We start from the raw sequence: 10,751 nt of genomic DNA, 5'->3' as shown, positions 1-10,751 counted from the left end.
TGGGAGGTGATTTTAGACTTTGAGCTTGTTTGGAGTCCATGTGGAAAGAGGGTCTCAGTCAGGTTCCTACGGGAAAGGTATCCCCCACCATAGAAATCATCCACATATTTGGTACCTTTATTAACAGCCTCAGCAGAGAAAGTTGGGACTGAATAGACCATGTAGTCAGAACTCCCTTCTCACCCCTAGGTGAGAAGGCCCCTCCCAGGGAATATGCAGGCTAACTTCTTAGGGAAAGATCTAACAATTACTTATTTGATTGTATGTTCTTGGTCAGGTACCATCTTGTTGTGTGTTTATACAGTGCCTAGCACCATGGGGTCCTAGTCTGACTGGGGTTCCTAGGCTCTACTGTGCAATTCAAATGATGAAAATAAGAATGCGATGAGTAACATTACACAACTCAAGTATCGGGGGTAGCCGTGTTAGTCTGAAGAAGTGGGTTTTTTTACTCACAAAAGCTTATGCCCAAATAAATCTGTTAGTCTTTAAGGTGCTACCAGACTCCTCGTTTTTGTTACATAACTCGTCCTATTGCAGTTAAGGGGAACTAGTCAGGTGAGTGAAGTTGATGCATGTGCATATGTGTTTGCAGGATCAGAGCTTTGGAGCAAGGGCTGTGTTTTAATTTGTATTTGTACAGCACATAGCGCAATAGGGGCTTGATTCTGACTGGGGACTCTGAGAGCCGCTATAATATAACTATTAAGGCACAGTTTGAAACTGCGGGAGTATTTAAGTGCACTGTTGCCTAAGCTATACCAGTTCTGTGGATGAATGAGGACTTCAGTTTTAGGGTCATCAATCCAATATCTTTTTGAAAAATAGCAATAGGAATTAAGTCTCTTAAAGTTAAACAGCTCAATAGTTTTTACTTTATTTTATTTTTTTTAAAGAAAAGTGAAATGCACCAATTCCCAGAAAGGACTGGGGGGGGGGGGTTAATCTTCAGCGTGCTGCCTAAGAATTTAGCCTTGGGAGTTCCATTATTGCTAATGGGACTCACGCAGCTTAATTTCATGCAAGCTACACTAAAAATGTACCCCTAGCTGTCTGCAAAATTTCAGTTCTGAAATCAAGCCTCTTAAAAGTTAGAGCAGGATAAACAAACACCTGAAACACTCCCCCTCCCGCCACAGTATTTTCTTCTAGTTCACTTTTTATTAAAAAAACAAAGCAAGACAAAAACACACAACAGCTCTACGGATTTAAGCAATTTAAAAGGGGGAAATATGTATCTGGGCTGACAGCCTGCATGCCAAATTTCAGCTTGCTGCCAATTAAAGTGGCAGAGTTATAACCCCATTTTTTTCAGGGGTTTAGTTGATGCCTTATCTTTAACTATGCTACTGTGAATGCCACACTGTAATACTTATCTAATAACCCTCCGCGCTGTCTCCTTCATTATGGGGCCTCTGTTATTAGGCTGTTCTTGTTAAATGACTGCTATCATCTGGTCCCAAAATACATCAAATCCCATTATAATTATAAACACACTTCCTTATAACATTCTCTTTAGATTACATTCACACTGCTTTACCCCTCAGGGTATCTTTGTACTAATACCATTCTTATTTGCTATTTTAGCTGACAATATTGGGTCCTACACTATTTGCACCATACAAAGGGAGAAGGAAGTCTTTATAGCATTCCCATTACAGATTAATATTTTGATGTCCCCTGGAAACCTAATTTATCTCGTTTATTTCATTCACTCTCCCCTGTTATATAAGGAGACCTGGCTTTTAAAATGTGTTGAACTTTGGCACCGAAGTAGGTTGGAGACTTGGAGTTCATGAATTACACCATTCCAGTATCTCCACTCCAAGAGTAGCTTTGTAAACAGGAAGTTTGGAGTAACCCAGAGTCTGTCCATCCCTCTCGCTTTTTTAAAATCCCTTCTTTTTTAGAGGCTGCGGTAGTAAATCTTTGCCCCAGACTTCACCCACGAAAGCTTATGCTCCAATACTTCTTTTAGTCTAGAAGGTGCCACAGGGCTACTTTACTGCTATTCTTATGTCACAAGAACCTGCCCTTCCTATAAACGGTGCTTGTTTGGGGGTAGTGTCTTTATCCGGGCAAAATAACCCTTATCAAGCCGACATTAAACTCTAACAGAAACAGTTTCCAGACAAAATTTGGCACCAAGCCCATGGCTTTGTCTTTGTTACCTTCTCCTTCTCTCAAATTCAGGCTTCAGTCTCCCTTTACCACTTACTAGCAAGGGGCTGGGCTTTCAAAGCGCAGAGTTTATTAAGCAAGGGAGATTTCTTGTATAAGGAATCTTGGGGACTGTTCTGGCTTTCTATTGTTTCAAGTGGCCTTCTCTGACTTGAGGATTAATTGAAGATTAGGATCGGGGGTTAATTGTGTATTTCTCCGTTTGGGAAGATAGGCTCCCTCCTAGGGTGAGTCTGCAGCGAGTTAAAGTAATTGTGAGGCAAGGCAAGCTGCAGAGGACTGAATGACAGACAGCCTTATCGTTCGCCTCAATGCAGTTGTCACATTAGAAGTTCAACAAGTTTAAAATGTATCTTTTTTAACTTGTCTGTAGCGCAGTCAATTATATCCGCCTGCTTCTTAGGCAGCTTTTCGATTTAATGATTTCATTATTAACACGCTGGGGTTTTAACCCTGTCGCTGCTGCTCCCACCGCATCCCCAGCTTTCGGGTGTGTGTGTGTGTGTGTGTGTGTGTGTGTGAAAGAGAAAACGCAACCTCGCATCCTGTGCATTAAAGTTGATACTACTCAATGCCTTGCATTGGGTGTGCGCTGCGCGCGCATTAATTAAGGCGCGGATTAATTTAAACCCGGCTCCTTATGAGTGTGTTATGGCTTCTTGGCTCACGCACTTAACGAGGCATCGGGAGTTGATCTGCAAAGACCTGTAGTTTGATTTCCGCTGTTGGGCGGCGGCGAGGTGGAGCAGGATGCGAGGAGCAGGGAGGAGTTGGCTGTCAGGCGTGCGGGGGGAGAGGAGACAGTGCGGCAGGTGTCCAACCTAGGAGCTGCGTTTGCGGCCAAGGATCAAAATTCAGCAGCCGTCGGGTGACATACCCAGTGGCAGGATTAAAAGTGAGCGAGTGCGGGGCTCTGGTGTGTCAAACAACCCCGCCAGAGCCGGGCCTCCGAGCCACGTTTCGTGCCCTGCGCTGGGGGTGTGTGGACGGGTCTCTCACGCGTCTGTGCACCTTGTCCTGAAGACATCCTGCCTGCCCCCATCCACCGCTCGGGAGACACTTGTTCTGGGAGCGCCCCGCTCCGCAGGGCACCTGTCCACACGCTGCTCCGTGACACCCCCCCCCCCCGCTCCCGCAGCACAGGCACTGTAGGGGGGGTGCAGCAGGTGCGCCCTCGGAGCTGCTCTAAAGCCGGATTGGAGGCATTGGCTCCGGTTCATTGATTCCCAAAGGCAGCCTCCTGCTCCTCCATGTTTGTTGTTGGCAGAGGCCAGGGGAGCCAAGCGCTGTCCAGCAGCCCTCGGGATCAGCTTCCCCCTTCCCTCCCCATCCCCTCCTGCCGATCTCCCAAGCCGAGCAGCAGGAGCAAACCCGCGCTCCCTCCCTCCCTCCCCCCATGCAACTTTTCGGTGACTTCCTTCGGGATGGGGCAGGAGCCGAGCCAAGGGCTTTCTCCCCCCCCCCCCCATCGCTGCCAGCATCTCCCGCGGGCTGGCACGCCTCTGCCCAGGATTTGGGGACCGATCCTTCTGGCGGAGCCAACCAAGAAGCGACCTCCCCAGCAGCGCTACGATAGACACCCCCCGCCCCGCTTGCATCTCCCCAGCTCCGGGCAGGACAAGCTGTCAGGAGACGCGGCTGGCTTGGGGGGGGGGGGCGGTTCAAGGGACTGGCGAAGGAGGGATGCTCAGGGGAAGCGGTTCCCATCTGCGTTCTCCTAATCCGGAGCCTAATCCGGCTGGCACAGAGCTCTGGCTTGGTCCTTCCACACGGATCGCCCTGATGCGATTCCCGAGGAAAAGGACCCGGAGCTTTCTGTGGCGTCCCACTCTGAGCCCGGTTTCCTTCGCCTTTCGCATCAGTATGGGGAACGGGTGCCCAGCCCAGCCTAACAAAATGCTTCTCCTTAACCCTGCAAGGCGTAGTTAACGCACAGAATAGTGTAAACCCGGAGTGTCCTGTCTCCGCAATCCGCCTGAGAACAGTCCGCTCCCTCCTTGGAAATCAACAGCTGCATTGCACGATTCGCGGACTAAATCCTAACACAGGGTTGCAGAGAGACCCGAAAATCAACCCTCCCCCTCCCCCCCCCCAATCAGCACTGCTGACCGAGGAGATCAAGTTTGAAGGGGGGGGCGTGTGGGATTTGGGGGGCAAGGGCTAGTCACTATTTCATCTCGTCCTTTCCGAAGTAGTCCCTCAAGTATGAATAGGTTAGGGGGGGAAAACACCCCAACCCCGCAGTGTTGCAGAAATGGGAGGATGGCAGGCACCCGCTTCTGTTCCAGCTCCAGCTCCCCGAGAGGAAGCCCAGGCAGGGAAAAGTTTCACTCCTTGGAGCAGCTTCCCTGGCAGAGGCCCAGCCTCAAACCTGGGCCCCTGAACAATTCCCAGCCATGCGGAGCGCCCCCAGGGTGGGTGTCCGGAAAGTTTTCCCCTCCAGGCTCTCCCCCAGCCCCCCTGGCCGGGTGGAGGCTCCCAGCAGAGACCTCAGCAGTTCGGGGGTCAGGCAAAGCTCAGTTTGGCTCTGAGGTGCGTGCGGGGGGCAGCTCTGGCTGCAAGGCGCTGCGCCTATGGGTGGGGGGCGGGAGCAGGGTGGGGGGCAGCGGTGTGGGCACGAGCCCCGTGCCAGCAGTAAAGATGGTGCCCGGGCCGGGCTTCGCTGGGGTGGGAGCGGCCCTGACGCGGGGCGCAAGCCGGCACGTCAGTCAGCGCGGTGTTGATTTGCTAACCTTAAAGCAGAGAGGAGTTGGAGAGGATGAGAGCGGGTACTGCGAACTGCCGGATTATGCTGCTGCTTTAATAACAAGCAACAGTTCCACCGCCAAGCCCGCCCGGCTGCTGGGAGCCTCCTGCCATGCCCCAGACAGTGAGTGCCCAGGGGCGGCTTTCAGCAACTTGCTGGGGGCTCTGGAGAGGAGGGGGCGCGGGGAGGGGTGTTCGGGTTTGCTCGTGAATGGATGCACGGGGAGAGAGATGCAAGGAGATAAATTGTCTTGCCTGTCATTTCTGCACCTCGCCGGCTCTCCCTTGGGGAAACTGGGGGGTGACGGGCAACTGGACATTGAGGGAGGGGGGTGCTTGCAATGGGAGAGGGAGGACTGGGGACGCTTTGGGTTCGGGGGGGGGGAAGCTGGCAGGAAGATGAGAGGCAATTGTTGTGATGTTCTGGCTAATATGTATTCTGAAGGGCTCGCGGGAGAGAAATGTGACTTCCCCTCCTTATTTATTTGGTGCGTGGGGAGGTGGAGCCCTGTGATGGTTTCAGAGCGAAAAAGCTCGTTTCTGGGCTGGGGAGGGTTAACGGGAGGGTTGGGGAAGCGATTTTCCTCTTTTTCTTCTTCTTTTTTTTTTTTTCTCATTTTAGTTTTGCAATTAGCGTCTCGGGAAGGTTGGGATCGAGCCGGCCCCTTCGCTTTTCTGTCCCTTCAGCCTTCTTTGCTTGGAAAGATGCAATTTTTAAAAAAATGTTTGGTGCCCGGTGTTGTAATGCAAACGCCTTTGTGCGGTCTAAAAATAAAAGTCCCCCCGGCTGGGTTGGTTCCAGCCTTTGCACCTGATGAATATTTGATGCCTTGCAAATACAGCGGGGTCTGTCTTTTAATTGTCCAGCTCAAAACTTCCTTCGCCGGGTGCAAATCTCTATCCCTGGCGGTCGCTGGCCAAGTTGGGAGCGAGCAGGATAAACAGCCAAGCCGGAATATTGTTTTCACCCCTCAGCTCACTGTTACATCCCACAATAGAGCTCGCTTTCCTCCCCGGCCCTACGTGACAGCTCCACGGGCAGGGCTCAGTCCATGGTGGGGTTGCTACATGTAATTCAGGCTGGTCTGCATTTGATCTTGATTATATCTGGCCAAGTGCCGTTTCGTTGAGACAAATACTCTCACCCCCCACCCCCAAGAGTCGTGTGAGTGTGCAAGCAGCTTTTGCGAGAATTACAATATTTTGCATCCCATCTTCCAATTTTCCCCTTGCTTCCTCTGCGCGAGGAAGTTGGCGCTTGTCCCCCGGGTTAACCAGTCAGCGCAGGCGGTGGGTTCGGGGTGAGGGTGGATTTCAAACGCTGTTGGGTTATTTTTATTTATTTCTTTGATTGTGGTGGTTGAAGTTTGTTGAAAGCGACCCGAGCAGGGCGGGGGGGACGGGGACTGGTGATTATCTTGTGCGATAGAAGCTGTGATTTTCATTGGCTCCAAAGTGCGGAGCTGGGCTCCCTCCTCTGCCCAATAACTAAAACAGATGCTGCTGGTTTCCCCGTGATTTGTGTTGGTGGATGTGTGGGTCCCGGAGGGGGTAGGTGTTATCTTGGGGGGCTGCTTGCGGCGGGGGAGGGGGAAGGACGGACACACGCTGCTGAAACTTGGTCTAACAAGCCCCAATCCGGAGCTGATAAAGGATTTTAATAGTTCACTCATTAACCCTTCCAGCTCGCCCCTGGCAGCTTTGTTCTCGGGCGAGGTGCCTCTCCCCAGGGCTAAGGGAAGGCGGACAGCGGCGGCTCTGATGCAGAAGCCCCAGCTTTAGCGCCGGGTTGGGGGCGAAGCTTCGCTGCTTCCCCCGGGGCTTTCCCATCCCTGCCCCGACCCAGCATGTTTCTGCCCGCGGCAAGGTGCGGGGGGCAGCTGGGGCCCCCAGGTCGGAGCCCCCGAGGCTGGGTTTGGGGGCGGAGGCGGGAGCCGGGGCTTGGAGCCCCCTTTGGAGGGTTTGGGGGTCTCGCCCGAAGGTTGAGCCTGGGGGTGTCTCTGGAGCTGGGTTGGGGGGGTCAGGCCCGGAGGAGGGGAGCCGAGTGGGGGGGGGGGTGTCTCCAGGAGGGGGCCGATCTGAGGGGTGCCTCGGGATCCCCCTGGAGCCGCTCCCCCGTCCCCGCTCGCTGCCCGCGGAGTTTGCCCGGGGACAAAGGGGGTAGGAGCGGCCCTGTGGCGGACTGGGGCAGCGGGGCCGGCTGCCCTGGCCCGGGGTCCTGGGGCGGGGTGGGGTGGGGTGTCCGCCCGGCGGGACCCCTCTTGCTTCACGCCCGCTGGGGGGCCGGGCACCAAGCGTGCGTGGGGAGGGGGTGAGCCGGTAGGGTGGGAGAGGAAGCGAGTCCCCAGGGCACAGCCCCCCCCTCTTCCGCGGGGACACGAAGGGGCAGCGGGGTGGGGCCCAGAGGAGCACAGCCCCCCCCTTCCCCGGGGGCACGAGGGGGCAGCGGGGTGGGGCCCAGAGGAGCACAGACCTTCCCCGGGGGCAGCGGGGTGGCCCCTTGTGTGGAGGGTGTGTGCGTGTATTTAGGGGAGAGGCCCCTGGGGTACCAGGTGTGGGTAGGACTCTGTTGCGGGGGTTGGGGCTTCCCATGGTGTGTCTGACAGGCAGTGGGGTGGTAGCAGACGCAACAAGGTTTGCCGGTTTAAGGAGGGTGGCTGTGATTTTTTGGGGGGGCAAGGGAGAAGCCTGGACACCACCCCCCCTTCAGCTTCCAACAACAAGAGGTCCCCCTCCATTCCCTCAGGTTTCATTGTCTCCATGTCACAAAGGTGCCTGGAGGGTGACCCGGTTTATCAGCCAGCCAGAGCTGGACTGTGCAAGGCCAATGAGTGCTGCAGCTTGGAACCCAGCGACCCTCCCCATGTCCCCTCTGTGCCTTTCAGCCCTTGTAACGGGAAGTTGGTTTATGATGTTTTTGGAGCTTCCACAGTTTCCAGGCTCCAAAACTTAGCTGTAGAAACTTTGTATGCAACTTGCTGCCAAAATCCTAAACTAAAAGTTCTTTTCCCCTTTTATTTCCCCCCTCCTCTATTTTGTTTTCACAGACAACGGGCACCTAAAGCTAGTCCCGGATTGAGCAAAGAAAGACACCCTAATGACTAAATCTCAGGCGCACTATGGATTTGACTAAAATGGGTCTGATACAGCTCCAGAACCCCAGCCACCCCACAGGGCTCCTGCAGAAAGCCAACCAAATGCGCCTTGCAGGGACTCTGTGTGATGTGGTCATCATGGTGGACAATCAGGAATTCCATGCTCACAGGACAGTGTTGGCTTGCACTAGTAAAATGTTTGAAATCCTGTTCCACCGCAACAGTCAGCATTATACCCTGGACTTTCTTTCACCAAAGACTTTTCAGCAGATATTGGAATATGCTTACACGGCCACCCTCCAGGCTAAAGTTGAAGACTTGGATGATCTTCTTTACGCAGCCGAGATCCTAGAAATAGAATATCTGGAAGAACAGTGTCTGAAGATCCTGGAGACCATTCAGGCGTCTGAGGAGAATGATACAGAAGTCAACATGACGGATGGTGGCACTGAAGAGGAGGAGGATAGGAAATCTAGGTACATCAAAAACCTATTCATCTCCAAGCATTCCAGTGAAGAGAGTAGTTATGCCAGCATGGCCAGTCAGAGTTTAACGGGGGCAATGGTGGAGCAGAGCCCATCTGTCTCGACTTCGTTTGGACTCTCCGCGATGAGCCCCACGAAGGCTGCAGTGGATAGTTTGATGACCATCGGGCAGTCATTATTGCAAGGGGCTCTACAGCAGAACGCCTCCGAGGACTTGCATTCCACGAGCAGCCGCCACCCCAGTCTCTCCGAAGTAAAAACAGAAGTGATGCAAGTGGAGGAGGCGTCTAGCCACGAAAGCCCAAGGACGGCAGAGTCCAGCACTTCTGGAGGGGACAAGTCGGATGACAAAAGCAAGGAAGGCCCTGGTACTCCCACGCGTAGCAGTGTTATCACAAGTGCCCGTGAACTTCATTATGCCCGGGATGAGAATGCAGAGCAGCCCCTCGAGTTGGGCCAAGGAGTGCAAGTCGGACCGGAGCACTCGATTTCTCAAAGCGAGAAACACCTGAGTATATATTCAGTGCTACCAAATCACAAAACTGACTCGATGCTCAGCATGCCATCCTCCATGACATCGGCTCTTCACATGCAGCCAGCTCTTGCCGTGTCCATGGACTTCAGCGCTTACGGGGGGCTTCTGCCTCAAGGCTTTATTCAAAGGGAGCTGTTCAGTAAGCTGGGTGAATTGGCAGCTGGCATGAAAACTGAAAACCGAGCCATTGGTGAACAGTGCAGTGTTTGTGGCGCAGAACTGCCGGACAACGAGACGGTGGAACAACACAGGTAAGTCCTCTGCGCTCGTTTAGTCTTGATGTGGCAGCACGTCTCTCCTGACATTTGATGGTTTGTGTCACAATCAGCTTGTTTTGTATTTTTGTTCAGTTGAATTTAGTGCTGGCTGGTTTGACCCCAGTAGAGGAAAATGAATTCCATCTAGGGGTAATTCACCCCTGGGCATAGGGCTCTCATGAAGCCTGTGCATCACTCTTCAGTTCCTGCTTAAGACATCCAGAAGTAGGACCTTAGTGGTGCATAGGCCTCTTGCTGGCCCTTTGCACATGTATGAATTTACTGCATTCTCAACTGGGTAAAGCATTAACAAGCTGCAAACTAAATAGGGGAGGGCCCAGGGAGAGGTTTATGATGGGGACCCTTGTCCGTGGAGAACTACTCTGAGCCGCACCAACTTACTTAGCCAAGACAATGAGTTACGGTCACTACCCGGCCAGATTTGAGCCCACAACCCAGATATGAAAGACTCTATATCTTATTACCAGTTCCAAAAGATGTGCACTTCCTTCTTTGGGTTGAAAAGAGGATGGCACTCAGCTCAGGCAATAGTCTGTCCTTTTCTTGCTCCATGTCCTAACATGCATTCAGATGCCAGGGCTAGGTATGTGCTGTAATTTTTTTTTTTAACATTGGGATGAGGCATGTTGGATTCTCACATCCTGCTCCAGAGACTCTGGGATTTTTCTCTCTGCCTTCTGGATTGATATAGAGTGTAAAATTAACAATCTCATGATGCCGCTCCCCATTGAGTAACTGCGTATGAAATACTTACCTTCTTGCTTCTCAAACAAGTGTCAGATGATGACTTTGGAGTCATAGTGATCAGAGCTTGAACCAAGAGAACGTCCAGAGTAACTACACTGTCAGTGCCAAGTATCAGAGGGGTAGCCGTGTTAGTCTGTATCCACAAAAACAACGAGGAGTCTGGTGGCACCTTAAAGATTAACAGATTTATTTAGGCATAAGCTTTCGTGGGTATCTGAAGAAGTGGGTTTTTTACCCACGAAAGCTTATGCCTAAATAAATCTGTTAGTCTTTAAGGTGCCACTGGACTCCTCGTTGTTGTTGTTTGGTTGTTGTTTTTTTCACTGTCAGTAGTATTTCTCTAGGTTTACACCTACCGTAAAGGAGATCAGAATCTAGCATTTAGTGGGTCTATTGGAGCTGATCATGCAGGTTGATCTGCACAGACGGACCCCTGTGCTTGCACAGTGCCCTGTTTGCTGGTAGGGCTCGTTGTGAGTGTAAGGGTCTGCGGGTGAGCATCAGCTTGTGGGGTCAGGGCTCTGATTTTTCCTGTCCTAAGCTGTAAGAGCAGGAACCCTAACTTGTTCCTGCATTTGGATGTGCTAATATCACGGGGTAGGAACTGACTGAACAGCCTTGCGAAGGGCTGCTCGATCCTCGTGCAGACACTTGTACTGATTCTACTGACGTGTCAGCATTTCAT

The 10,751-nt window shown here is 52.4% G+C and overlaps 1 protein-coding gene across 2 annotated transcripts in view; it reads left to right on the top strand.

The window, feature by feature from the left end:
• The first annotated feature begins 8,045 nt into the window (after window positions 1-8,045).
• ZBTB16 (zinc finger and BTB domain containing 16) overlaps window positions 8,046-10,751 on the top strand; it is a 170,443-nt gene continuing 167,737 nt past the window's right edge. For both annotated transcript variants that reach the window (XM_065417272.1, XM_065417271.1), the window contains exon 1: window positions 8,046-9,292. In XM_065417272.1, coding sequence (XP_065273344.1) covers window positions 8,046-9,292 — 1,247 coding nt within the window. The remainder of the gene's footprint in view (window positions 9,293-10,751) is intronic.

This window comes from Emys orbicularis, chromosome 15 (assembly GCF_028017835.1).
Source record: "Emys orbicularis isolate rEmyOrb1 chromosome 15, rEmyOrb1.hap1, whole genome shotgun sequence".
NCBI lineage: Eukaryota > Metazoa > Chordata > Testudines > Emydidae > Emys > Emys orbicularis.
This window is presented reverse-complemented; position numbering and strand designations above follow the sequence as displayed.